At 41.1% G+C, this 23,303-nt stretch overlaps 1 protein-coding gene across 15 annotated transcripts in view; it reads right to left on the reverse strand.

Annotated features, from left to right (window-relative positions):
• Positions 1-23,303, reverse strand: part of LOC105921489 (mitogen-activated protein kinase kinase kinase kinase 4) — a 57,377-nt gene that overhangs the window by 11,120 nt on the left and 22,954 nt on the right. For 2 of the 15 annotated variants that reach the window (XM_021313373.2, XM_021313369.2), the window contains exons 4-20: positions 19,114-19,239; positions 18,858-18,968; positions 17,678-17,768; positions 17,442-17,572; positions 17,281-17,335; positions 17,123-17,201; positions 13,970-14,145; positions 12,478-12,550; positions 12,178-12,388; positions 11,940-12,101; positions 11,765-11,851; positions 8,820-8,972; positions 7,084-7,365; positions 3,547-3,638; positions 2,407-2,531; positions 2,169-2,263; positions 908-916 (exon numbers count right to left, since the gene is read on the reverse strand). In XM_021313373.2, the coding sequence (XP_021169048.2) occupies positions 908-916; positions 2,169-2,263; positions 2,407-2,531; positions 3,547-3,638; positions 7,084-7,365; positions 8,820-8,972; positions 11,765-11,851; positions 11,940-12,101; positions 12,178-12,388; positions 12,478-12,550; positions 13,970-14,145; positions 17,123-17,201; positions 17,281-17,335; positions 17,442-17,572; positions 17,678-17,768; positions 18,858-18,968; positions 19,114-19,239 (2,058 nt within the window). Of the gene's footprint in view, positions 1-907; positions 917-2,168; positions 2,264-2,394; positions 2,532-3,546; positions 3,639-7,083; positions 7,366-8,819; positions 8,973-11,764; positions 11,852-11,939; positions 12,102-12,177; positions 12,389-12,477; positions 12,551-13,969; positions 14,146-17,122; positions 17,202-17,280; positions 17,336-17,441; positions 17,573-17,677; positions 17,769-18,857; positions 18,969-19,113; positions 19,240-23,303 lie in introns of all 15 variants that reach the window. The other 13 variants (XM_021313370.2, XM_021313367.2, XM_012857242.3 and 10 more) reach the window with 11 other exon arrangements.

A 23,303-nucleotide genomic window follows, 5' to 3' on the forward strand; every position in this document is an offset into this window, starting at 1 on the left:
TCTGGCTGATGGATGGCGGGGAACGGGAGGAAGCGGCAGGCGGGAGAAAAGACGTTGCACAGTCATCACATTTGTGCAGAAAAGGGCGGTGAGTTGGGGGGGGGAGGGTGGGGGGTGCAACCATACGGGGTTCCTACACATCATTCATAGAAAGAGGTTCAACTCTTCCAGACTCAACTCTCAAGTCCTTTCCATCCGTTTTTAAAAAGACTGAAAGGTTTTTCTGCGTCGGACAGAACCCGATGGAGACTGGAGGGAAATGAGGACATAAAAAGGACAAGAAGGCAATAAACGAGGGAAGGACGGACAGAAGGGAAGACGAGAAAACAAGGTCGGACAAGGGAGGGAGGAAAGACAAGAAAAAAAAAGGACACAAAGAAGGAAACCGACCTCTTTTTAAAGAAAAAGGAGGTAGGTTTGATAAGGAATGAAGGAAAGATTCTAAAAGATAAAGGGTAGGACGGATGGAAGGACATGCACTGCAAAAATGGATCTAAAAATAAGTAAAATGTTCTTAAAATTAGTGTATTTATCCTTGATTTGAGCAGGTAAATAATATTATTTGCCAATGGAATAAGTATTTTGACCCCTAAAATAAGATATTTAGACATCCTGCACTTGAAATAAGATCATGGAGATGAATTGTTCCTATTTTAAGTGCAAACATCTTATTCCATTGGCAAATCATCTTATTTACCTGCTCAAATCAAGGACAAATACATTCATTTTAAAGAATATTTTACTTATTTCTAGTTCCGTTTTTGCAGTGTGAGAAAAGAAATGAAAAAGGATTTTTCCGTATTTATTAGATCTTTCATACCAATCCAGACGTGCTAAACCCCCAAAGTGAGTAGGAACCCCAAGCATAGCAGGGACGTGATAACGCACGTGCATCAGAGAGGCTTACCATGTCGCCCTGAAAAGCACCAGTGGCAGGAGACAAAGGAGGGCGAGAGAGAGACAGGTGCGATCAGGTTTCACTCCTACCGCGTTTGCTTGACAATGTTTCCAGATTTTGTTTAGATTTCTCTCAGTTTTGATCAAATCTTTGCACCAAAAACCTGGTTAAATTTCATCACCTTCATCTTCGGAAAACGATTAAACACGGTGTGAAAGTTTGCTCCCCAAGAAAGGCCGTAAAGCCTTCTTCACGTTTTTTTAAGCATCTGGGCTAATTTAGACAAGCAATATTTCATGAATAATTACACTTAGACTTGTCAAATCTGCCTGTACGATAGATATAGATTACTAAAAGGACAGTTTGTACACTTTTGTTTATAATAGTTCCTCTGAGAATAAATTGAATGAGTTCATTTGTGGTTTCTGTCACCAAGTAAGTCTAAAACTAGGGCAATAATAAAATCCACTTTGGTCTTAATTCTTCTACTTGTTTTCAGTTTTTATTATTTTAAACAAATATAGATGGAAAAATAAGATTTCCAAAACAAATATAAAGAGAAGAGACTAATCAACATATACGTTTTCACAGAAATTCAGAGTGAATTGTTTAAATTCTAAGATAATGGATGAGAATTTAATATAAATATATCCAAGAAGCAACCTTTTTTTTTTTTTTCCAGAAATTAAGATGTTTTTTAGTATTGTATAGATAACAAAACAAGTTGTAAAGTCATTAAAAGTCAAATGTTTCACTATACTCTGTTTTTCTGTCCTTATCCCGATCTGGAAACTTATAAAAGCTGATTTTATACTTATCCAGACTTTTGAAGACTGTAGCAACCCTCTTTTTTTTTTTTTTTTTTACATCCTTTTTAAAGACCCACAGGTTTAAAACCCAATTCAAAACATTGTATTTTGAATAAATGTGCATAAAAGGGACATTATCTATATACAAATCCACATTTGTCCCGCATCGTTTACATTGCAATTGCTGTACTGTGAAATCACTGTTGCACTTTATCCTGTAATTTTATCCTGTCATTTACTTTATTCTGAAATCTACTGCAATTCACTGAAATTTTCAAGCTGTATGCAAACGAAATTTTGTTCTGTACGCACTCTGTGCATACAAAATGACAAATAAAGTTGTCTAAGTCTAAGTCTAATAAATCAGGAAAAAAACTTTATGTCTCCAATTTTTATATTCAGCTTATTGGAATACATTTTTTTTTTTACTTTAATGTGAGAGCGGGAAGCGGTGCACTCACAGCTGGTCGAGTAGGCCTGGACGAGTTCTTCTCATCTGACTTTTTTGGGATGTTTTCTGGACGCTGGAGAGCCGGTCCTTCAGATTTAGAGGAAGCTTTAAGGAAACAAAGCAAAGCGGTATTAGCGAGGGGAAAGGACACGGTCATAAAACGATTGCGTATTTTTCCTGAAGCAGCTACATTAGGGTAAGCGGTGTTAGTAGAGGAGCTGAAATGTGTACAGTACCAGGCGACTCACAACGTGGCCTGAAGCGGTCGGCCGGACTGGCCTGGGAGCTGGCGTTGGAGCCAGAGGAGCTGCCGCTGCCTGGTCGAGACTGCAGCTTCTCCACTCTGTCCCACAGGGGGCGCTGGTCCACACTGCTGGGACAGAAGAAGTCAATGAAACGAAACATCGTGCAGTAAAGTGTTCAGCATAACGTGAGGCCTTTCTGTCATAAAACACTGACAGACAGGCAAAACTGAAAGTTTGTACAAACCAAGAAAAAGCAGGCTATGATTGTGATGTGGAGGGGATATAGTATATGTTTTTTTTTCTTTCTAATTACTTTACAAATAAAATGTTTAGCTTATTCTCTAAGCAGCTGAAGCTCAATCAGGTTTGATGGAAACTGACTGAAGAGCAATAATTAGGTCTTTCCACACAATCAATAAGATTTAGCTCTGGACTTTGACTAGGCCGTTAGAACGTGACTTCAACAACCACTATGGTAATAAGTATTTTAAAAAGGTAGAACAGGGCTTGTACCCCCCAGCTCCCCCATATCTTGTGTTTGGAAACAGAAGCAATAAGAAAAAATAATTATTTTGATGTTTTATTCAGGCTCAGAAGTCGTAGTTTTCAAGACACAAAGTAGGAGGTGCCTCACATGGCTGCCAAATTTAAATAAGAAAACAAAAATAAAATATCTAGAAATGGCTGTGCTGATAAACTGCTTACCGTATTTTTCAGACCATAAGGCGCACCAACAATGTTTGAGAACATTTACCATATTTTTCGCCTTATAGTCCGAAAAATATGGTATTTAAACTTCTCTCCAGAGTGTTTCTTCATTAAATCCTTCGCTGATCGAGCTCTGAAACTGTTGCTCAAGGGTTTAAATGGATTTGAATTTTACAAAATAGTAATTATATCAGTAAAATTAGTGTGTATTTAAATTGAATAACAATAAGTAATAAAAAATAAACATAGCAGTCTATAAGGACTGAGGATTTTTTCAGATTTATCTGTCAAACACTTCAATATATTTTAACCTTTAGAGTGGAAAAGAAATAATTTGTCCTAAAATTGAGATTTTTTTGTAATTTTGCCTTATTATCAAAGCTTTTAAACTACAACCCTTTAAAATAATGGCTCACAGCGGCATCATTTACAGACCTGCCTGCACTCCTCTGGCTGCTGGGCTGTGATGGCAGAGGAGACTCCCGACGCGACAGCACAGGAGACCTGGACGTCGTCCTTACCGGTACCTGTCGGACACAAGTCACAGGTCCTCAGGAGCGTTTGGCATGAAATATTTTACATAATGCATACAATTTATGTATTGATCCAACTCTTCTGTCAGGAATTAGAAAGGATTTAAAATTACAGACAAACTGAGCTGTGAAAAGGTATTTACGTTGAATATTCCCGATTAACGGGTAAGCTTTGAAATGAGACACAGGTAAACCAACCTGGACCCACGTGCAAATCTAACTAGCCCCCAAGACAACGACTGGCATGGAGCATTTACAATAACTATTAATGACTTTTACGGCACTGTCTGGGAGTTTATGGCCACTCTTTTTTTATTTAAGAACTGATGGCGGATCAGCGTCATTTCAGGAGTCTCTGCTGCAGAGCAGATTTCATGGTTCTATCAATTACAGCAAACACCATCGCCACCACGTTTGGATGAAGGGATGATGAAAGACGTAGTTTAACGCCACATGTAACACACCTTCTAAAAAGCTTCCGCCTTTGTCTCGCCAGTCCAGACTATCTTCCTTAAGGTTTTGGGGATCATCGGAACGTTTTCTGGCAAATGTTGTCTTTATATTCTGCTTTTAGGGCTCTGCCAAGTCGCTTTCCGATGGTTAAATCATAAACATTTACTGCAACTGAGCCAAGTGAGGCCTGCAGTGATTTAGATTGTTGTTCTGGGACCTCTTGGAAGACGTGTTGAGGAGCTCTTGGAGTAATTATGGGTAGGACTGGACAATTAATCGCCTTAGCAATATAATCGCAATTTAAATAGTTTTTTTCAGTTTCTTTAAACTGCAAAGTTACTTTATTATCCTGCAAAGTTACTTTATTATTATCCTGCAAAGTTACTTTATCTATCCTGCAAAGTTACTCTACTATCCTGCAAAGCTACTTTATCTATCCTGCAAAGTTACTTTATCTATCCTGCAAAGTTAATTTATTTATCCTGCAAAGTTACTTTATTTATCCTGCAAAGTTACTTTATCTATCCTGCAAAGTTACTTTATCTATCCTGCAAAGTTACTTTATCTATCCTGCAAAGTTACTGTATCTATCCTGCAAAGTTACTTTATTATTCTGCAAAGTTACTTTATTATTCTGCAAAGTTACTGTATCTATCCTGCAAAGTTACTTTATTTATCCTGCAAAGTTACTGTATCTATCCTGCAAAGTTACTTTATCTATCCTGCAAAGTTACTTTATCTATCCTGCAAAGTTACTTTATTATCCTGCAAAGTTACTTTATTATTCTGCAAAGTTACTTTATTATTCTGCAAAGTTACTGTATCTATCCTGCAAAGTTACTTTATTATTCTGCAAAGTTACTTTATTATTCTGCAAAGTTACTTTATTATTCTGCAAAGTTACTTTATTATGAAATCCACTGCAATTCACTGAAATTCTCAAGCTGTATGCAAACGAAATTTCGTTCTGTACGCACTCTGTGCATACAAAATGACAATAAAGTTTGTCTAAGTCTAAGTCTAAGGTCTGCAGTTTTTGGCTATGTAACAATTAACGGATCAGACGCGTCCTTTAGATGTCGGTAAAATGTTTAAAGTGGGTTTGCCTCCACATGGAAGGGAAGACAGTTGCAGCAGTGAGTTAATCTAACTTTATTATTTGTCTTAGAGTTTATGTAATCATACTTTTAACCAGAAACTTTCAGGAATCTCACCAAAGCACTAAGTAGCGGTCAAACTGTTTAACTCATAGGTTTGTTAGTTGCTCTTTATGCTCAACAAGGATTGATGTCCAACTCAATTAAAAGCTATTTTCTTGAATAAGAATATTCTGATTAATAAAAACTGTTAAATTTCTTGCCTTAAATGGTCCTCGTTTACAAAAATCTTTATCTAGAGGCCGTTTTTGTTGCTTGTGGTTAATGCAGAGAAAAGTCAAAATTAAATCGCAATTTAAATGTTTGGCGAAATCGTACAACCCTGCTTCTGGGAAGGCTCTCCACTCATCCATGTTAGCTCCGACTGTGGATAATCGCTCTCACTTTGGTTCAATGTAGTCCCAAAGCCTCAGAAATGGCATTGTGACCCATTTCCAGACCGATCGATGACTTGTTTCTCCTCTGTTCTTTAAGATCTTCCATGGGCAGAGATTGTTTAGCCTAACCTGACCAGCCAGCTGAATGTTGCTCTGCCTAGCTCCACTCACATATATCTGGGACCTCTCCCATTGACAGTGATTTCTCCAACCAATTTAATTGTCCAGCCAATCAGGACGCAGGGCTGGAGCTTCATAGATGTGACGTAGTGGAGAAGCGACCGTGAGACTGTTTTGATTCAGACAGCAATGGCGGCTCGCATCGAGGAAGCAAGCGTTAACATTGATGCTTCTTTTTCTTTCGTGTTGTCCAATCTACCTAATATTGTTTCATTAAAAGAACATCAGAGAACGGCTCTGAAGGCTTTTGTTGGTGGAAACCATGTTTTCGCCCTTCTCCCGACCGCATTTGGCAAGTTTTGTTTTCCGGGCTGCGTCCGTGGCGGAGCGGTTAGCATGAACCATATTAGGAGGCCTTTAGTCCTTAACGCGGTCGGCCCGGGATCGACTCCGACCCGCGGCGCTTTGCCGCCTGTCTTCTCCCTCTTCCTGTCAGCTCACTGTCAATAACACGCGTGCCACTAGAGCCACAAACACATTTAAAAAAAAAAAAGTTTTGTTTTTTCCTACGTCGCTCTCATCAGCGTCACGGGTTAGCTTCGGTGTGAGTGGTTGAAATAGCACGTCAATAAAGATGACCGACAAGTGGCTTATCCAATCAAATGCAAGAATTTTTGATAAGGCCCAGCCTTCTGAAACGCCATTCCTATGGAGATGTCCCAGATGTATGTGAGTGGAGCTAGGTGGAGCGAAATAACTCTGGCTAGGGTCAGGTTACGTTTAGCCGACTTCACGTTGTCATTTTGGGAGTGGCTGATAAAACGCAGCTCTGTTAACTACTGCTAATTTCTGACTTACATGAGGGGCGGGGGAGACTTTTCACACAGAGCCAGGTTGGTTTCCTTTTTCTTTCCTTTTTTATTTTTTTTTTAATAAAAATTTGCAGCTTTTTGCATTTATCCAGGTAATTTTTGTCTAAAATGAATAAACAAAAAACAAAAACAAAGAAGTGCAGAGTAAAATACCTTTTCACAGCACTATGTAGCTGAACCCAAAAAAAAAAAAAAAAAGAATTGTGAATATGAAAAAAAGAAGAAAGAAAAGCAACCGGTTTATTGTGATGTAATGAGCAAGACGTAAGCCGTTTAAGCTATTTAAATTACTGTAGTGATTGGAGTTTTATCAGTTCTGACTTAATATCCGGGTCATTTTTAATGTAGTTAATGTTGTGCCTAAAAGGCGCTGGAACAAACAGAGGCAGACAGAGAGAGCGATGGGATGGTGCAAAAAGGACGTGGCTGACAGTGGGGAGGGCCCTCGCCTGCTCCTTACCTTGGGAGGGACCTCCTCACAGCTGGTCTGGCGTTCGAGCCGGGTCTGGGCCTGGGGGTGGTGGAGGGGAGGTTGGGGTTGGGGGTCGGGGCGTGCAGGCAATGGGTGGTGGTGATGGTGGGGGTCCTGGGACCGCAGGTGAAGTTGTGCAAAGCTAGAGCTCACGCCACCAGACTCGCTGAAGGACTGGGAGCGAGAGACCACGGGCGGAGGAGGAGGAGGAGGAGGAGAGGGGGCAGCGCTGTTGCTGCTCTTTAGAGCAGCCAGGTGGGACCACTGGACCTTTTAGGGAGCGAGGAAGGGGGGAGGAAGAGGAGGGGGAAGCGAAACAAGTAGACAACACAGTAAGACACGAGGGAGGATGCGTGAGGTTTTTTTTTTTTTTTGATAGATACAGATGCAAACGGCAGACAAAGAACAACACGAAACAATGTGTGTCACCAGAACTCAGGGGGGCGCCCGGCGTAGGCAGCAGCACAACCATGTCGTCAAAACGCTAATAAATCAGCTTCTGCAGCCGTTCTACAAGGTTCTAACCTCAGACAAGCATTAAACTTTAATTAAGTCAAAAAATGGCTCCACATTACTGTGATGGAATAAAATCTGAGATCCAAGTTGTTGAATTTTTCTGCTGGGTCCATCAGCGTTTATGAGACCTTTCAGGTGTCGATATTTAGTTACCTCAAACCTCTTGATTAACTTTAAAGACAGCGAATCGCAAAACTATTCACGCCCCTTGAAGTTTTTCCACACTGTCATAACTTCATTTCAATGCATTTGATGTGTTTTTATGCAATAAGTGAAGACTACTCGTGCACAACAGACTTTAATCCAAAAATAGGTCAGTAAATTTTTAATACAGAAGCAGAACTGATCATTATAAAAAATATTGTAATGCTTTCAAATTAATTAACTGCCTTTATAAATGTTCAGGTTTTACTGAATATAATTTAAGACTAAGGGTTGAAAATATGACTTTAAGACCCTGCAGAACTCCTGAAAGTAAGGAGAAATATGACAAAGAAGTCCCAAAGCATGACACCGCCACCACCATGTTTCCTGGTGAGGATGGAGAGTTCAGATCGATGTCAGTTTTCTTTTCCATCACAAACACGGGAATTCAAAAGACAGCTAAAAATAAGTAAAATTTTCTTGAAATTAATGTATTTCTCCTTGATCTGAGCAGGTAAATAAGATTATCTGCCAATGGAATGAGTATTTTTACCCCTAAAATAAGATAATTAGATATACTGCACTTGAGATAAGATGGAGAGGAATTGTTCCTATTTTAAGCGTAGAAATCTTATTCCATTAGCAAATAACCTTATTTACCTGCTCAAATAAAAGAAAAATACTCTCATTTCTAGAAATATTTTCTTATTTTTAGTTCTATTTTTGCAATGTTCAGAAACTTTTCATTGTTTAATTTATCAGATTGCAGTTTGATTAAAATGCTTCGTTTTCTACTAACTCAGCCCAAAAGTGTCAGAAGGTCCCAGGTGAAGATATTTGCTTCTAAATATCAGACCAGTCCCATAAATAAATCATAAAATTTGTCCAGTTACATACAAAATTAACTTATGCTGACAAAATTACTCAACAAAGATTTACAAGTAGAGGAACTATTTATTTTAAATGATCGATGGGAAATCCCATTGATCAGCTGGTTTTGAGAACCTTAAGCTCTAAGCTTGTGGAGGAAAGGAGGAGAGTCAGGAGGAGCAGGGAGGAGTTACCTGAGGCTCCATGGGTCGGTGCATGGCAGAGGCCTCCGAAGAGGAGCCCCCGTTGGAGTAAGGTTCAGAGGAGCGAGGAGGCAGGGGGGGCTGCTTGGAAGGCGGCGCGGACTGAGGGGAGACCTGGATGTTCTTTCGGAAACGCTCGTCCGCCTGGGATGAGAGGTTTGGAGGAGACAGACATGGGGTGAGAAGGTTGATGGATGAACTAAATCTGGCAACAACAACAACAAAAACAAGCAATAAGGAACTGCAGCTGAATGTGGCAACAACTGCTTTATATTTGACACCAAATTAAAATATTTAAAATATCCTCTTTATTTTGACAAAAGGTGACTGGTGAGGAAAATGATCGACATGCTGGAGACTCAGAAGTAGACAGATTTGTCTGCAGATTTAAAGTGAAGAACGTTAAAGAGAGAGATGGTTCCTTCCTGACGTTAGTCTGGGCCTCAGTCGTCCGACATGCAAACGGCCCTTTGGTTACGCAGCCGCTTAGAAGAAGTGCTCAACACTTAACGTTCAGAGGCGGGACTTCTGGAAAGAAAAAATGTGCCTCTTCCACCTCCGTGTTCCAGCAAATGTGTGTTAGAACGATCACGTGTGTCAGGCACTGCCTCTCTGCTCAAGCAAGGCAAGCAAGTGGAAGCTGAAGAGAGAGAGAGAGAGAGGCGAGGAGGGGGTTCACCTCTCTGGGCGCCTCGGCCTCCAGACGTTCTGCCTGGGGAGGTTTAGGGTCAGCGGGGGTTTCGGTAACGGGGGCACGGGGTGTGGGGCAGATCCCATCATGCACTGCTGCCTGGGATTTAGCGCTCTCTCCTTGAGCGGACTCCGAAGCGGCAGTGTCAAGGAGCTCGGCTTTTGGGGAGGAGGCGTGGGCTCCGTCGGGGGGCGGGGTGGGGGGTTTACGGTCTAGCGGGGGTTTTGTCTCGTCGCCAGGCTGCTGTTTGGGTTCGTGCTGCAGCGACAGCAGGTAGGCCTGCTCCTGCTGCAGCCGCTTGTGGAGGCGCTCGGCCTTGCGCTGCTCCTCCAGCTCGCGCCACTTGAACTCCTGTTGCAGAGCGCGAGATTGGAGCGTGTCGGTGAGAACAGACGAGCTATTTGTCATTTTGTTGGAGTCAGCCATCGGTATAAAACTGATGCACGATGCAAACTAATTAAAAAAAAACAAAAAAAAACAACAGGGAACTTAAGCATTAAGTTCAAAGTGGTTCCTGGATACCAGAAATCAGGATGCACCTATTCTCTTCTAGAGTTGTCAGTATAAAACACTGAGCTCAACGCATTCTTGGACCTTTCCACATTTTATCACAAGCTTTTATGCTTTTTATTGGAATTTTATGGGACAGACCAAAGGGGTGTGTGATCGTAAAAATAAACGTAACATTTAGACTTTGTTTTCTATTTTCTTACAAATAAACCCCCCTCCCACAAAAAAAGATTAAGACCTGTTGGTCTGCAGAGCAATCACCATGCACTGCAAAAAGGGAACTAAAAACAAGTCAAAATGTTCTTGAAATGAGTGCATTTGTCCTTTATTTGAGCAGCTAAATAAGTAAATCTGCCAGTGGAATGAGGAGTTTGACCCCTTAAATAACACAATAAGATATTCTGCACTTTAAATAAGACGACGGAGATGAGTTGTTCCTGTTTTAAGCGCTAAAATCTTATTAAATTGGAAGATAATTTACACTTAGCTGCTCAAATTAAGGACAAATGCACTCATTTCGAGAACATTTTAACCCTAACCCTTTTTGCAGTGTGCACTCCAAAAATTAAACTAAAAATAAGTCACATTTTATTGAAATTAGTGTATTTGTCCTTGATTTGAGCAGGTAAATAAGATTATTTGCCAATGGAATGAGATTTTTGTACTTAAAATAGGAATAACTCATCTCCATCATCTTATATAGAGGGCAGAAAAATAATTATCTTATTTTAGGGGTCAAAATACTTATTCCATTGGCAGATCATCTTATTTACCTGCTCAAATCAAGGACAAACACACTAATTTCAAGAAAATGTTACTTATTTTTAGTTAGGTTTTTGCAGTGTGGTAACTCTGGAGGAGCTGCAGACATCCACAGAACTGGTGGGAAAATCTGGAGCCAGGACAACTTTTAGCCATGCGCTCCATAAATTTGGCCTTTATGGAGGAGAGGAAAGAAGAAAGCCCAAAATTGAACTTCCCGACCTACATCCAAAATAGTGCGTCACCCATCATCCCCATGGTAAAACAAGTTGGTAGCACCATCTGGAGATGGTTTCCCCCAGAGGAGCTTGTGAGGGTTTATAGGAAGATGGAGCTAACTACAGGGTAAACATGAAAGAGACGTGCTTAAAGAGGCTGCAAAAGACTCAAAAACTGAGGTTGATGGGGTGGGAAGTACCCAGTCCAGCAGAACAGCAACCCTGACCATACAACCAGAGCTAAAACGGAGGATTTAGGGCAGGTTTAGCACGGCTTAGTCAAAGTCCAGACCTAAAACCAATTCAGAACGTGTGAAAAAAAGTGAAAAAGGTTCGCGGAGACACTCCCGTGGATTCAGGGGAGCTGGATATAAACGCAGGCCATACTATCCCGATTTCTATTGGTAAATTGAATTAAAACTGTTTCTTTTGACTTCATAATTCTGCACACAATAAAATACATAAAATAAATTGAAGTTTTTGGCTGTAACGTCAAATAATGTAAAGAAAAGTTTAGCTTGTGCTGAACCGCGCATGAATGAAAAGGTTCAAAACAGGATAAAACTGGGAGAGATGTTTTATTATTTGCATATATAATAAAGGAAGCGACACCCTGGTTATGCGTGCTAAACACAGGAGTCCCTGCGCTTCTTTAAACTGGTGTAATGGTGAGAACGTCTGCTGGGATGCTCCGTGTGTCGCTTTAAAATAAAAGCCCAGATCATGAGGAGCTCGGCTGTGTTTGTGAAACTGACCAGCAGCATGGCCTGCTCTCGGAGCAGCTGCTCCTGCAGCTTCTCCAGGTGTCGCTGCTCCTCCTCCAGCTGACGCCTGATGTACTCCTGTCGGCAGAACGAAGAAGCACCGTCAGGGAGATCGACACCGGAGCCACGCTGTACATCGCCTGGTAGGCAGATAAAGTGAACCGACCTGCTCACGGTCGTTCCTCCTCTTCTCGTCCTCGGCTCGCCGCCGCTCTTCCTCCTCTTTACGCCTGCGTTCCATCTCCTCCATCCGTCTCTTCTCCTCTTGCTCCCGCCGACGCTGCTCGCGCTCCTGCTGCCTCCTCATCTCCCGCTCGCGTCTCTGTTGCTGTAAATTCAACGACAGAACTTTAACGTCTCCAAAAATAAAAAGCAGCCCGACCTATTTAATAAAAGCCTCCAACCTCTTCTAGCCGCCGTCTCTGCTCCTTCTGCTGTTCGATGCGTTTCTGCCGCTCGGCCAGCAGCTGGCGCTTGTACTCCTCCTGCTCGCGGAGCTGCTGCTCCTGGAGGAGCTGCTGGTGGCGGAGCGCCTCGGACCGCTCCTTGTTCTCCTGCTGCAGGCGGATGAAGTCGCGGCGCAGAGTCGACTCGCCCGGCACGTTGACGATGGAGCTGCACGCGACAAAGAAGACGAGAGGGAGACGCTCAGGGTTCTGAGGAAGTGGACGGCACCGGGACGTGACGCAAGTATTAAGATGTACCTCGGCTCTCCTTCCTGCTCCGGTGGATCCTCTTCCTCATCCTCACTGCCGCTATACTCATACTCCGTTTCATCTATATATTTATATATTAAAAACATATCACTCAACAGCTTCAGACACCTGTAGACATCGTCTGTGACCAAAGAAACATGAGTTGTTTTCTATATTACTGGGTTCCAACGCATCCAAAACGCTTAGTCTGGTGTGTTCATTTTAGGATTTACTCCCATGGACGATGAATTTCTGGCACTTATTTATATAGTTGGCCAAGAAACCGGGGAAAAGGAAGGACATAAGGAAGGAAGGAAGGACAAAACGGAAGACAGGACAACGATAAAAGGCATTAAAGCAAAGAGCAAGGAAGGAAAGAAAAGAACACTACAAAAACAGAACTAAAATAAGTTAAACTTTTCTTGAAATGAGTGTATTTTTACTTTATTTGAGCAGGTAAGTAAAATAATCTGTCAATGGAATAAGAGTTTTGCACTTAAAATGGGAAGAAATCATCTCCATCAACTTATTTCAAGTGCATTATATCTAATTATCCTTTTCTAGGGGTAAAATTACTCTTTCCATTGGCAAATAATCTTATTTACCTGCTCAAATCAAGGACAAATACAGTAATTTCATGAAAAGTTTACTTATTTTTAGTTCTGTTTTTGCAGTGAATGGAGACAAGGACACAAGGAACCCAAAGAAAGAGCGGATAATTAAGGAAAAATAATGACACATGGAAGGACACAAAAAGGAGGAACACTGCAAAAAAAGGGAACTGGTAAAATCCTCTTTAAATTAGAGTATTCTTCATTGATTTAAGCAGGTAAATCAGACTATTTGCCAATCGAATAAGATTTTTGCACTTAAAATAAGAACAATTTATCTCCATCATCTTATTTCAAGTGCAGGATGTCTAATTATCTTATTTTAGGGGTGGAAATACTCTTATTTATCTGCTCAAATTGAGTAAAAATATAAAAATTTTAAGGTATTTTTGCTTACTTTTAGTTCCCTTTTTGCAGTGAAGGACAAAAGGAAAGAGGGAAATAAGCACGAAAGACACGAGGTAGGAAGTGATGAAGAAAACGGGACCACAAAGATGGAAAGATGTAGACTATAGGAAGCCAGGGAAGGAATGGAAAACATGAAGGAAAGGAGGGATGAAGGAAGGAAAGGATAGAGAGGATAAAAAGAGAAGAAAGTGAGGAAGGACAGAAAGAAGGGAGGCTAAAACAGACGGAGGAAAAGAAGGGGTTATAATAAGGAGACAAGGAAGAAAGGAGGGATAGAAGGAAGGATTTGGGGAAGGAAGGGGAAAAAACAAAAAGAGGGAGAGAGCAAGGACACCAGGAAGAAAGACAGAAAGAAGGGTACAAGTGGGAAAGAGGAAGGACACAAGGACAGAGAAAGACGTTTGGTCTTATTCCATAATTTCCCAGACTAAGCAGGGGACGGCGGCTGTTAAGGGATGAAGGGAACGGCGCTGCACACGTGCCTTTCTCTCCCCTCTTCTTCTTGGTGCGGTCGATGTGGTCTTTGAGCTGGATCCTGACCTGCCGCTCGTTGGGCTGCTCTCGGATGAACTGGTGCTTCAGCAGCTGCTCGGTGGGCGGACGCTGCGTGTAGTTCTTCACCAGACAGCTCTCTATGAAGCTGAAGAACTTCTTGGACCTGAGGACAACGCAGAGGAGCAGATGCATTATGGGAAGGCGAGAACAAGACGACTAACGTGTGCTCCTGGGCTAAAAACACCCAATTCTTGCTGATTCGTTGTTTCTTAATGAATAAAATAGCCCAGAAAGCCACCTGGATCTTCCATGTCACCGTCCAGGGATACAACGATGCTGCAATCTTGTTTTTATTGTGACACCCTGTCTCTGATGTAGCAATGGATGAATAACCTAAAAACTGATCAGTCTGAGCTCACAGGCTCACCTCTGCTGACTCACAACCTGTTTGTCATCGTCTTGCTGGAAATCTTTCTTACACTCAGCTTGAGGACAAGTCAGGTCATCTGTCCTGGGGTTTTCCTTCTCAGACATGCTCTGTCCACGTCTGTAAAGACGTAATTTTCTTATCTATTAATTAATATAACAATTATCCCGTTTATGGTCATCGGGAAAAGAAAGATTATTGTGATAAATAATAATAATCTTGTACCAGTTGACTCTAATCATGTCTGCAAATCTCAAAACAGTAAGATTTAAAGGTGCACAGCCACATTATGGGACTTTTTGTTTTTAATTTATACGTCAGTGACTTGCACTGGTTGCATACAAAGTTTTTATGACAGATTATCACGTCCTGCTGGCGTATTAGTTGTTGTTTTATGCTTTGTTTTTGCTCAGTTTGTTAGTAAATAAAGCCGTTCGGGTTTATTTATAATAACGACAGAAGTTCATCACTGCCGATGCGCAGCAGAGGATAAACCAGGAAGCGGCTAACGGCTATTAGCATCTCCCAGTAAAATGTGGAAACAATGCAGAATGGTCCAAGATCCAGCAGGGGGAGGGGGAAAAAAAATTATTCCAAGAGGGAAAAGACTGGAACAGCGCTGGAAATCTAGTCTGAACGTTGATGTTCACTGACGTGAAAGCTAAGCTGCCGGGATGTGACTGCGTAGTTGATTGATGTGAGTAAATGTCCTTATTTATACTGTGATAATAGCAATAGCAAGGCTCTTTTTAGCCAGTCTGCAGTAAAAACATCATAAACAGATCGATTGATTGATTCTTACCTGTTTCTGTTTATGAATGGGAAATTTATTTCTCCGTCATGTTCTGCTATGAGGCTCTTAGAGTTGTTGTAAATTGGTTTATTTAATTAATAACGTTCTTTCATTGTGTCGAGCTGCTGCTTCACCACGAGGCACTGCAGAGGGTCGGGCTCGGTTTGCCATTATTTACTGATGATTTATTAGTCGTCATATCGCTTTCGAATTGTTCTGCGGTACTGCCAGTAGATGGCGCCACGTCTGTTCATCACGCCCAGTGCTGGGTTCTATTTAGGCTCAAAAAGGACCAATCAGGATTGCGCTTGGTGTAAATAACCTAATTTTATCATGAATAAACGTTTTTTGGTATTTTTTTACGAGAATATAACATGACTATATACCTTTAAATGATTGATTTTGCTTTTTGAAGTGTTTTGCTCATCAATACCTGCTGCCATTGTGTTCTAGACATATTTGTAATTATTGTTCTAGACTTTTATGTAATTATTGTTCAGCAGCACAGTCGCACCACCAATTGTAGCTTCAGTAGTGACGTATCCCTTATGATAACATATGCTTTAATTTCAAAGCAGGATTTGATTATTGTGATGTTCAGGGGGACAAAGTGATACATTTGTAGCATAAACTATGTTATAAATACTTTATATTTTCACTAGGCCTATGTGATTTTGCCACAAGAAAAATAAAACAAAAAAAAAAGACATTTAGGTCAACCATAATTGTGATTTAATTTTGACTTTTGTCTGCATTAACCACAAACAACAAAAATGGCCTATAGATAAAGATGTTTGTAAACAAGGACTATTTAAAACAAGATATTGAATCAGAATATTCTTATTTAAAGAGAATAACTTGTTGAGTTGGACATCAATCCTTACTTTTAAGTGCAGCCAACAAACAAGTCTATGTATTAAATAGTTTGACCAGTGCTTAATGCGGTGGTGAGATTCCTGAAGGTTTCTTGTAAAAAAGCATGATTATATAAACTCTAAAACAAATAATAAAATTTGATTATCTCACTGCTGCAACCGTCTTCTCTTCCATGTGGAGGAAAACCCATTTTAAACAAGTTACCGACACCTAAAGGACGCGTCTGATCCGTTACTTGTTGCATAGCCAAAACTTGCAGACATCTACGATTTGGAAATTGTTATTTTTTATTGTGATTATACTGCAAATGCGATTAATTGTCCAGACCCCATTTTAACTGCACTAAATACAACAAAATATGATACAATTTGGGATTCATAATCATACAACCCAACTACAAAGGATAATTCCTGTGACCTCGCCAGCTTTTGTGAGTGGATCACGGTATAACGTACATATAATGATTATTTCAGGTGCATTTATGATTAAAACTGCAGTCCTTGAGGACAGAAATCACTATTGAGGTTATTTTACTGAACATAATTGTTTGCAATAGAGTCAAGATTTTACGATTAGCCCACCAAAATCTGAGTTTCAGCATTTCAGCTGCTAAAAACCACCATCATAGCTCCTACACCAGCTGCTGCTTAAAGCTACCTTAAATGACACCAGTGAAAACATCCATTTATCGTAGGTAAAAAGAAAAAAAAAAGAAAAAAGTAAGATCTAGGGTTGAGAGGAGAAGAAATCTGTTATTTCTGCAGCGTGTTTGCCAGGAGAGGCTGCCAGGACAGGTGCAGCACAGATGTTTCAGCTCGGCACTAAAGCCCAAAGGAAAGTGGAAGCGTTTGGATCTAAGCCTGAGCTCTGCTCCCAGATAAAAATCTGATTCCACGAGGGCACAGATGAAAAGAGAAAGCAAGGAAAGCTTCTCTACAAGATAAAAACAAGCCAACTTAAGACGTCGACATGAAAGCGGATTGAAAGGGATGGAGACGCATCCACAAAGACAAACGGAAAACATCGGCTCTAAGTGCTGCTCACCATTTTTTGGATTTGAGCCTCGGAGGCGGGTTCCTTGGAATGAGGAAGAGCGCTCGCATTGGGTGCATGTCGCAAAGCGCTGCAAGGGGGAAATCACACATCAGGGGACGCAAGGAATCGACAGATTAAATGCATCAGGCTGCACAAGAAGAACTCACGTGGCGCTCCCTCTGCCATCTCGATCGCCGTGATGCCACAGGACCACAGGTCGCTCTGCAACACAGCAAACATTCCCACTGAGCAGAGCCAGACAGGCAGAGAGAGATATCAAGGTGTAGCGCGGGAGCGGGGGGGTCGGGTCTGAGCGCTCGGCCCTTACTCTGTAGTCGTACGTGGCGTCTGGGTTCTCGTCACAAGCGATGACCTCCGGGGCCATCCAGTACGGCGTGCCGATGAACGTGTTTCTCCTCCCCACGGTCCGATCCAGCTGAGCGCTCACGCCGAAGTCCACTGGAGGGAGGAAACGGCGGAAAAAAGTGGGTCAGCTGCCGAAGAGCTTTCACCGCGACATCAAAGTGGAGAGCAGAGCGGTGAAGAGATCGTTTCGTTGCTCACCGAGCTTCACTTCGGCGTTCTCGGTCAGCAGGACGTTCTGGCCCTTGATGTCGCGGTGGATCACATGGTGGGCGTGCAAGTGTGCCAGACCCTGGTTGGAATAAAGCAATGTGACAAATGGAAAAAAAAAAACTACATTTCTATTAATTTCAGAAAAACACAGTTGATAATGCAACATCAATACTGTCTCCAGCTAGACCAGGGGTGTCAAACATACGGCCTGCGGGCTAAATGCATTATTATTATTAAAAAAAATAATAATAATTTTTTCTTTCCCAGTGTCCTGTCTGGCAATGTGGCAATAAGAATTGTTGTCTTAATGCCAAAAAGAGCTCATCAGATTTGACTTTCACAAGTGGAGCAGTACTGCTTTTGCCATAGTGCTCCGCTTGATTTATGAATGTGAATAGTTTTATTATGATTCATGCGGGGAATATCTCAAATGATATAGACACTACAATGGGAAAGTAGGAGAGGAAAGGAAGAACAAGAAGAACAAAAAAAAGGAAGAGAATGATAAACTAATTATTGAAAAAAAACATTAACTTGGTTTAATTGAAAATCAGCAGTTCCTATATTGTCCACGAGGGGCGCTGTGTTTTAATCAGCAGATGGTAGCACTGAACTTCAGATGTGGAAAATTGATTTTAAATAATTTCTTAATTTTTATCCGTTTGTATTTTGTCATGCAGGACAGTGTTTTTAAGTTCCAAAAAATGTGAATAAATGTTTTTCAACATTGTATAATCACTGTGATCAGTTCTTATGCATAATGCACAAGTAAATGTTTAACTGGGTAAAGGTATTGTTGAAATTGCACATACTTTTCTTAAAAAAGCTGAGATTATTCATAATATATTGTGTAAAAGTGAAATTAATTTAATATAAAAATCAACAAGTCCACTTTTATTAGTTCTATTTAATCTTGCAATGTGTTTACTCGTGTGGCCCTCTTGAGATCAGATTAAGCTGTATGCGGCCCCTAAACCAAAATGAGTTTGACACCCCTGACCTAGACAATGGCAACCATACAGCTGCAATTGCATAAAAAGGGAACTAAGCAAACGAAGCAAAGTCTCTCACAGCGTCCCAAAACGGTTGAAAAGGGAGCGCGAAAAAGAGAAATCTAAACACAATAAACGTTATAAACACCACAAGAAGAGGGCTGCGGGACGCTTACTCTGAGAATCTCCCTGGAAATGTAGGCGATCCAGTCCTCCTTCAGCTGGTTTCCCTTTGTGTTTTTGACCAGGTCTGTGATGGAGCCGGCGCCGCAGAACTCCATCACCAGCTGCAAAAACAGATCTCAGTCATCAACATCAACCTACTAATCCAGGAAGACAGCAGCACTATAACAACTGAGGGGGGAAATAATACAGTTTAGCAGATTGTTATTATTATTACTATTGTTATTATTATTGGACGTGAGGACTTACCCATAGCTGGTCATCGTGTCCTGGAGGACTCTTCTTAATGAAAGCACCGTAGTAGGTGGCTATATTTCTGTGATGGGAATACTTTTTGAGCATGTTGATCTCCAATTTAATTTCCTCCTCCTCGTCCTATACAGACAAAACAAATACATGCTGGTTAGAAAAAAAAAAATTATTATCCAGCGAAAATAAGTGAAAATTAGAGGGTTCCTATATTTTTATGCAGAAGCTCAAAACATTTCTACACTCAACTTTGTAAAATACTCGTAAGATTTGTTTGTTTATAAATATAAAATACTATATCTATGAACCTGGAAGAAAACAAAGGAAAGGAGGAGAAAAAAGGAAGGACAGACAAGGTGGAAAGAAAGGACAGAACCAAAGCGACAAGAAAGTAAGGAACGGTGCAAAAGAGCAAAGAGAGGAAGGAGAAAGGAAGAAAATTTATGAAAGGAGGAAGGATACAAGTAAGCGGGAAGGATATAGGGAAGATAGACAGGAAGAAAGGCAGTGAAATGGAGAATAAAGTCCAAAAATACTAATAATTTCCCAACTTTCATATTTATCCAGATCTGAAATATTACTAAAATCAGATTCTGTACTTTTCATAGGAACCCTGATGGCAGCAAACATCAAGCTCTGTGAAAACATCAAGGTGAAACTTTACAGCTGCCTTCGCTGGAAGAGCGTTTTTTTTTTTGTTTTTTTTTGTTTCATATGTCTAGGACCGGGTTGCTCTGTGACAACCCAGACGCTTTGTCATCCCTTTGTTCGGGGATTAATGACGCATGAGTGACTCGTCCTGCAAGCTAAACACATCGATGGTTGGCCGTGTCAATCAGCACCAATCGCAGCTCGGCGCGGCTCAGAAAGAAAGCCCAGAACGCAGATGTTGCAATTTACCTGGAGAGGAGAAACAAAGAGCGATGCATCGTACAAGGAATGCAGCGGGGGAAAGTTTGTTGCTTTCTCTGTGATAAAGCTAAATCCACGCGCACTAACGCTCCACTTAAGACATTTCGTACCAATAACGTCCACCGTCAACTCTTCGCAAAGAAGGTCGCGGCTGGCTGCAGTGCAAACTCGCCGCTTGCACCCGATAGCAACATGACACTGATTAACAGCGACGCGCTAATTGAACGCATGCAGAGAGCCGCCTGCGAGTGCTTTGCTGTATGCGTACATGACCTCTCTGAAAAAAGTACAAAGGGAGGAGGGAGAAGCTGCTATAAACAATGAAAAGTAGAGGGTGCGGGGTTTTTATTTTAGGAATCCGTGCAGATCTGCGGCGTTTCTGCGAGTCTTTGTCGACTGTAGCAAGATGGCAGATGAGCATGGGAGCGGGCGGCCACGCTGCTGCTGCATGACTCCTTTGAGTTGACGTAAGCTTTTCTGTTGTGCGAGCGCGCACATCCCCGAACCCTCCCCGCCTCGGCCCTCCTCTCTGCGCTGCCGTGCAGCTGTTGAGCCGTCACACCCCCGGCTGTGAAAAAGCCCCGCTGCCGCAAGTCACATGGTGAGGAGGGGTAGAAGAGAAGAGAAGAGAGAGAAACTCTTATGGCGAAGCGTGTCGGGCAGAAAGATAAGGGCAGAGAGAGAGGCTGTGGTCAAAACGACGGCGCGGACGATATTAAGGAGGGACAACATGTCAGCGCGCAACAAACACTCTCAGAAGGTCGGACTTATGCGGCGCCAGCTCAAAGCTATTGTCTGGAAAAAAACAATAACTTCATATTGATTTATCTCCCTCTAGCCAACATAGAAATAAAACAAATCTGAATGCCTTTCTTTGTTCAAACTCAGACAATGCTTAATTTGCACGGATCACAAATGGTATGATCAATACGTTTTATTGATTAATTGCAAATTTAGAATATCACTGAAAATGTATTTATTTCAGTAACTCATGACACCACGACTTCAGCATCTCAGTCACAAGGATCGTTATCAGCTGTCGGTATAAAAGACATTAAAAAGGTTCATTGGGAAGCAGAGTATACCGTATTTTTCGGACTATAAGGCGCACTTAAAATCCTTAAATTGATGGTGAACATTATATATGATTAAAGATGTGCTTACTGCACTGCAAAAGCGGAACTGGAAATAAGTAAAATGTTCTTAAAATTTGTGTATCTGTCCTTGATTTGAGCAGGTAAATAAGATGATTTGCCAATGGAATAAGAATTTTGCACTTTAAATAGGAACAATTCATCTCTATTGTCTTATTTCAAGTGCAGGATGTCTAATTATCTTATTTTAGGGGTCAAAATACTCATTCCATTGGCAGATAATCTTATTTACCTGCTCAAATCAAGGATAAATACACTAACTTAAAGAACATTTTAATTATTTTTAGATCCGTTTTTGCAGTGTGACTGATTTTATGTGGTACAATGCCCTCAAAAATCTGTTAAAATGTGTAAGTATGACTTTGGTTAGCAGCAAAGCCACTCCGCTCAAGCATTACAGTACACTGTATCACCACCTGATAGGACCCCTGAGCTGTCTACTAGACTGCCTGACTGTAATGTCTAAACTAGAAGTGCATTCATGTAAGACACGCGCTAGCAACAATAAACCAACTAAGTTAATTCAATATGAAAGTTACGTGTATTTTGGCCTTATGTTAGAAACAAGGCAGTGTAGTCCAACTATTCTGTTCTCCCGACAGAGACGGATAGAGAGCTGTGGATGTGAAGGAGTAATATTACGCACTTGGGAAGAATATTTAGTGCGCCTTATGCTCTCAAAAAGTACGGTAGATGCATAAATGCATCTGAAATCTTCCAATTATTGCATTAAAACAATACTTTGCGACTGTGACTGCAATACATTTTAGAAATACATTGTGAGGCGCTAAAAATCAATGTTAATGATGGTCTCATTGAACCAACAGTGGAAAAAAAAAACATAATAGCATGGAAAACAAAAATAACTATTGTGAATAAGATGACAGTTAAGATAAATCACAACAACTTTTCCCCCAGATCACAATGACAACCACAGGTCTCTAAATTAAGCCATAAAAAAATGCATAATCGTTCATTTCTTTCAGTTAAATTTGACATTTATAGATTACAGATAATAAAACCTAAAAATGTAGTTTAGAATATTAATAATATCATCTTAAACCAAGATAAAAATGTTGGCCTTCACATTTATGTGGTCCCTGTGTGCCGGAGGTATCGAGGACAGGAGCTGCAACTTCTGTGGTGAGACTCTTCTGAACCAGATACAACGCCAGCATCGTCTGACCTGGGCTAAAATATCCTGGACTATTGCACTGTGGCCCCAACCCTCTTGGTCCAGATTCAATTAATAACGCATTTTGTTTGGAAATCAAGGTCCGACAGTTTTGGAGTAGGAATTAAAGCTTTATGGAGATGTTAAATTCACGTTCCAACAGGAATTAGCACCTGCCCACATTGCCAAAAGTACGAAAGCTGATTCAGAGACCATGGTGAACCCCTGAACCCAAAGAGAGCCTATGGCGTACTGATGAAGAGGAAGATGAGACACCAGAGCCAACTATGCAGATGTGATGAAGGGTGTAATTAAAGGAGCCTGTGCTTCAGCAGAACCAGCAGGCGTTGATGCAGTAATTCAGGCAAAAGGAGCCCCGACAGTAGGAGTATTTATTTAAAAAAAAATCATTTTTATTGCCCTTAATCAATATTCTAATTCCCTGAATGACAAATGTTTGGGTTTTCCTGGGTTCTAAGCTATAAACATCAAAATTAGAGGCCGACCGATACATGGGCCGGCCGATATTTTGGGCCGATATTTGCAAGTTTCTTTCTTGTATCGGTATCGGCCGATACTCGTATCCGTTCGCCAATCCATTAGCGCATTCAGATCACGTGAAGCGAGCTGGTAATGTTGTAAGACCGAGTGCCAACAACAACAACAAGTGTAAGTTTTCAACTTTTAATGTATTTTCATCTGTATCTGGCCTTTGAAAGCCTGTCTCACTGTGAGTGGCAGGAAACAGCGGTGCGTTTCTGTGTCTACAAACGGATAATCGTGTATTCACATGAAAATAATTGCCAATCACTATACGTGCGGCATCTAACTTTACATAAAATAATTAGGGATGCACGATATATATCGGACCAATAAAATTTCGGCCGACATGGTAGAATTTTATATCGGCCCGATAAGTAAACTTTTCCGATAAAAATAATCCGATAAAT

Source organism: Fundulus heteroclitus, chromosome 24 (assembly GCF_011125445.2).
Source record: "Fundulus heteroclitus isolate FHET01 chromosome 24, MU-UCD_Fhet_4.1, whole genome shotgun sequence".
Taxonomy (NCBI): Eukaryota; Metazoa; Chordata; class Actinopteri; order Cyprinodontiformes; family Fundulidae; genus Fundulus; species Fundulus heteroclitus.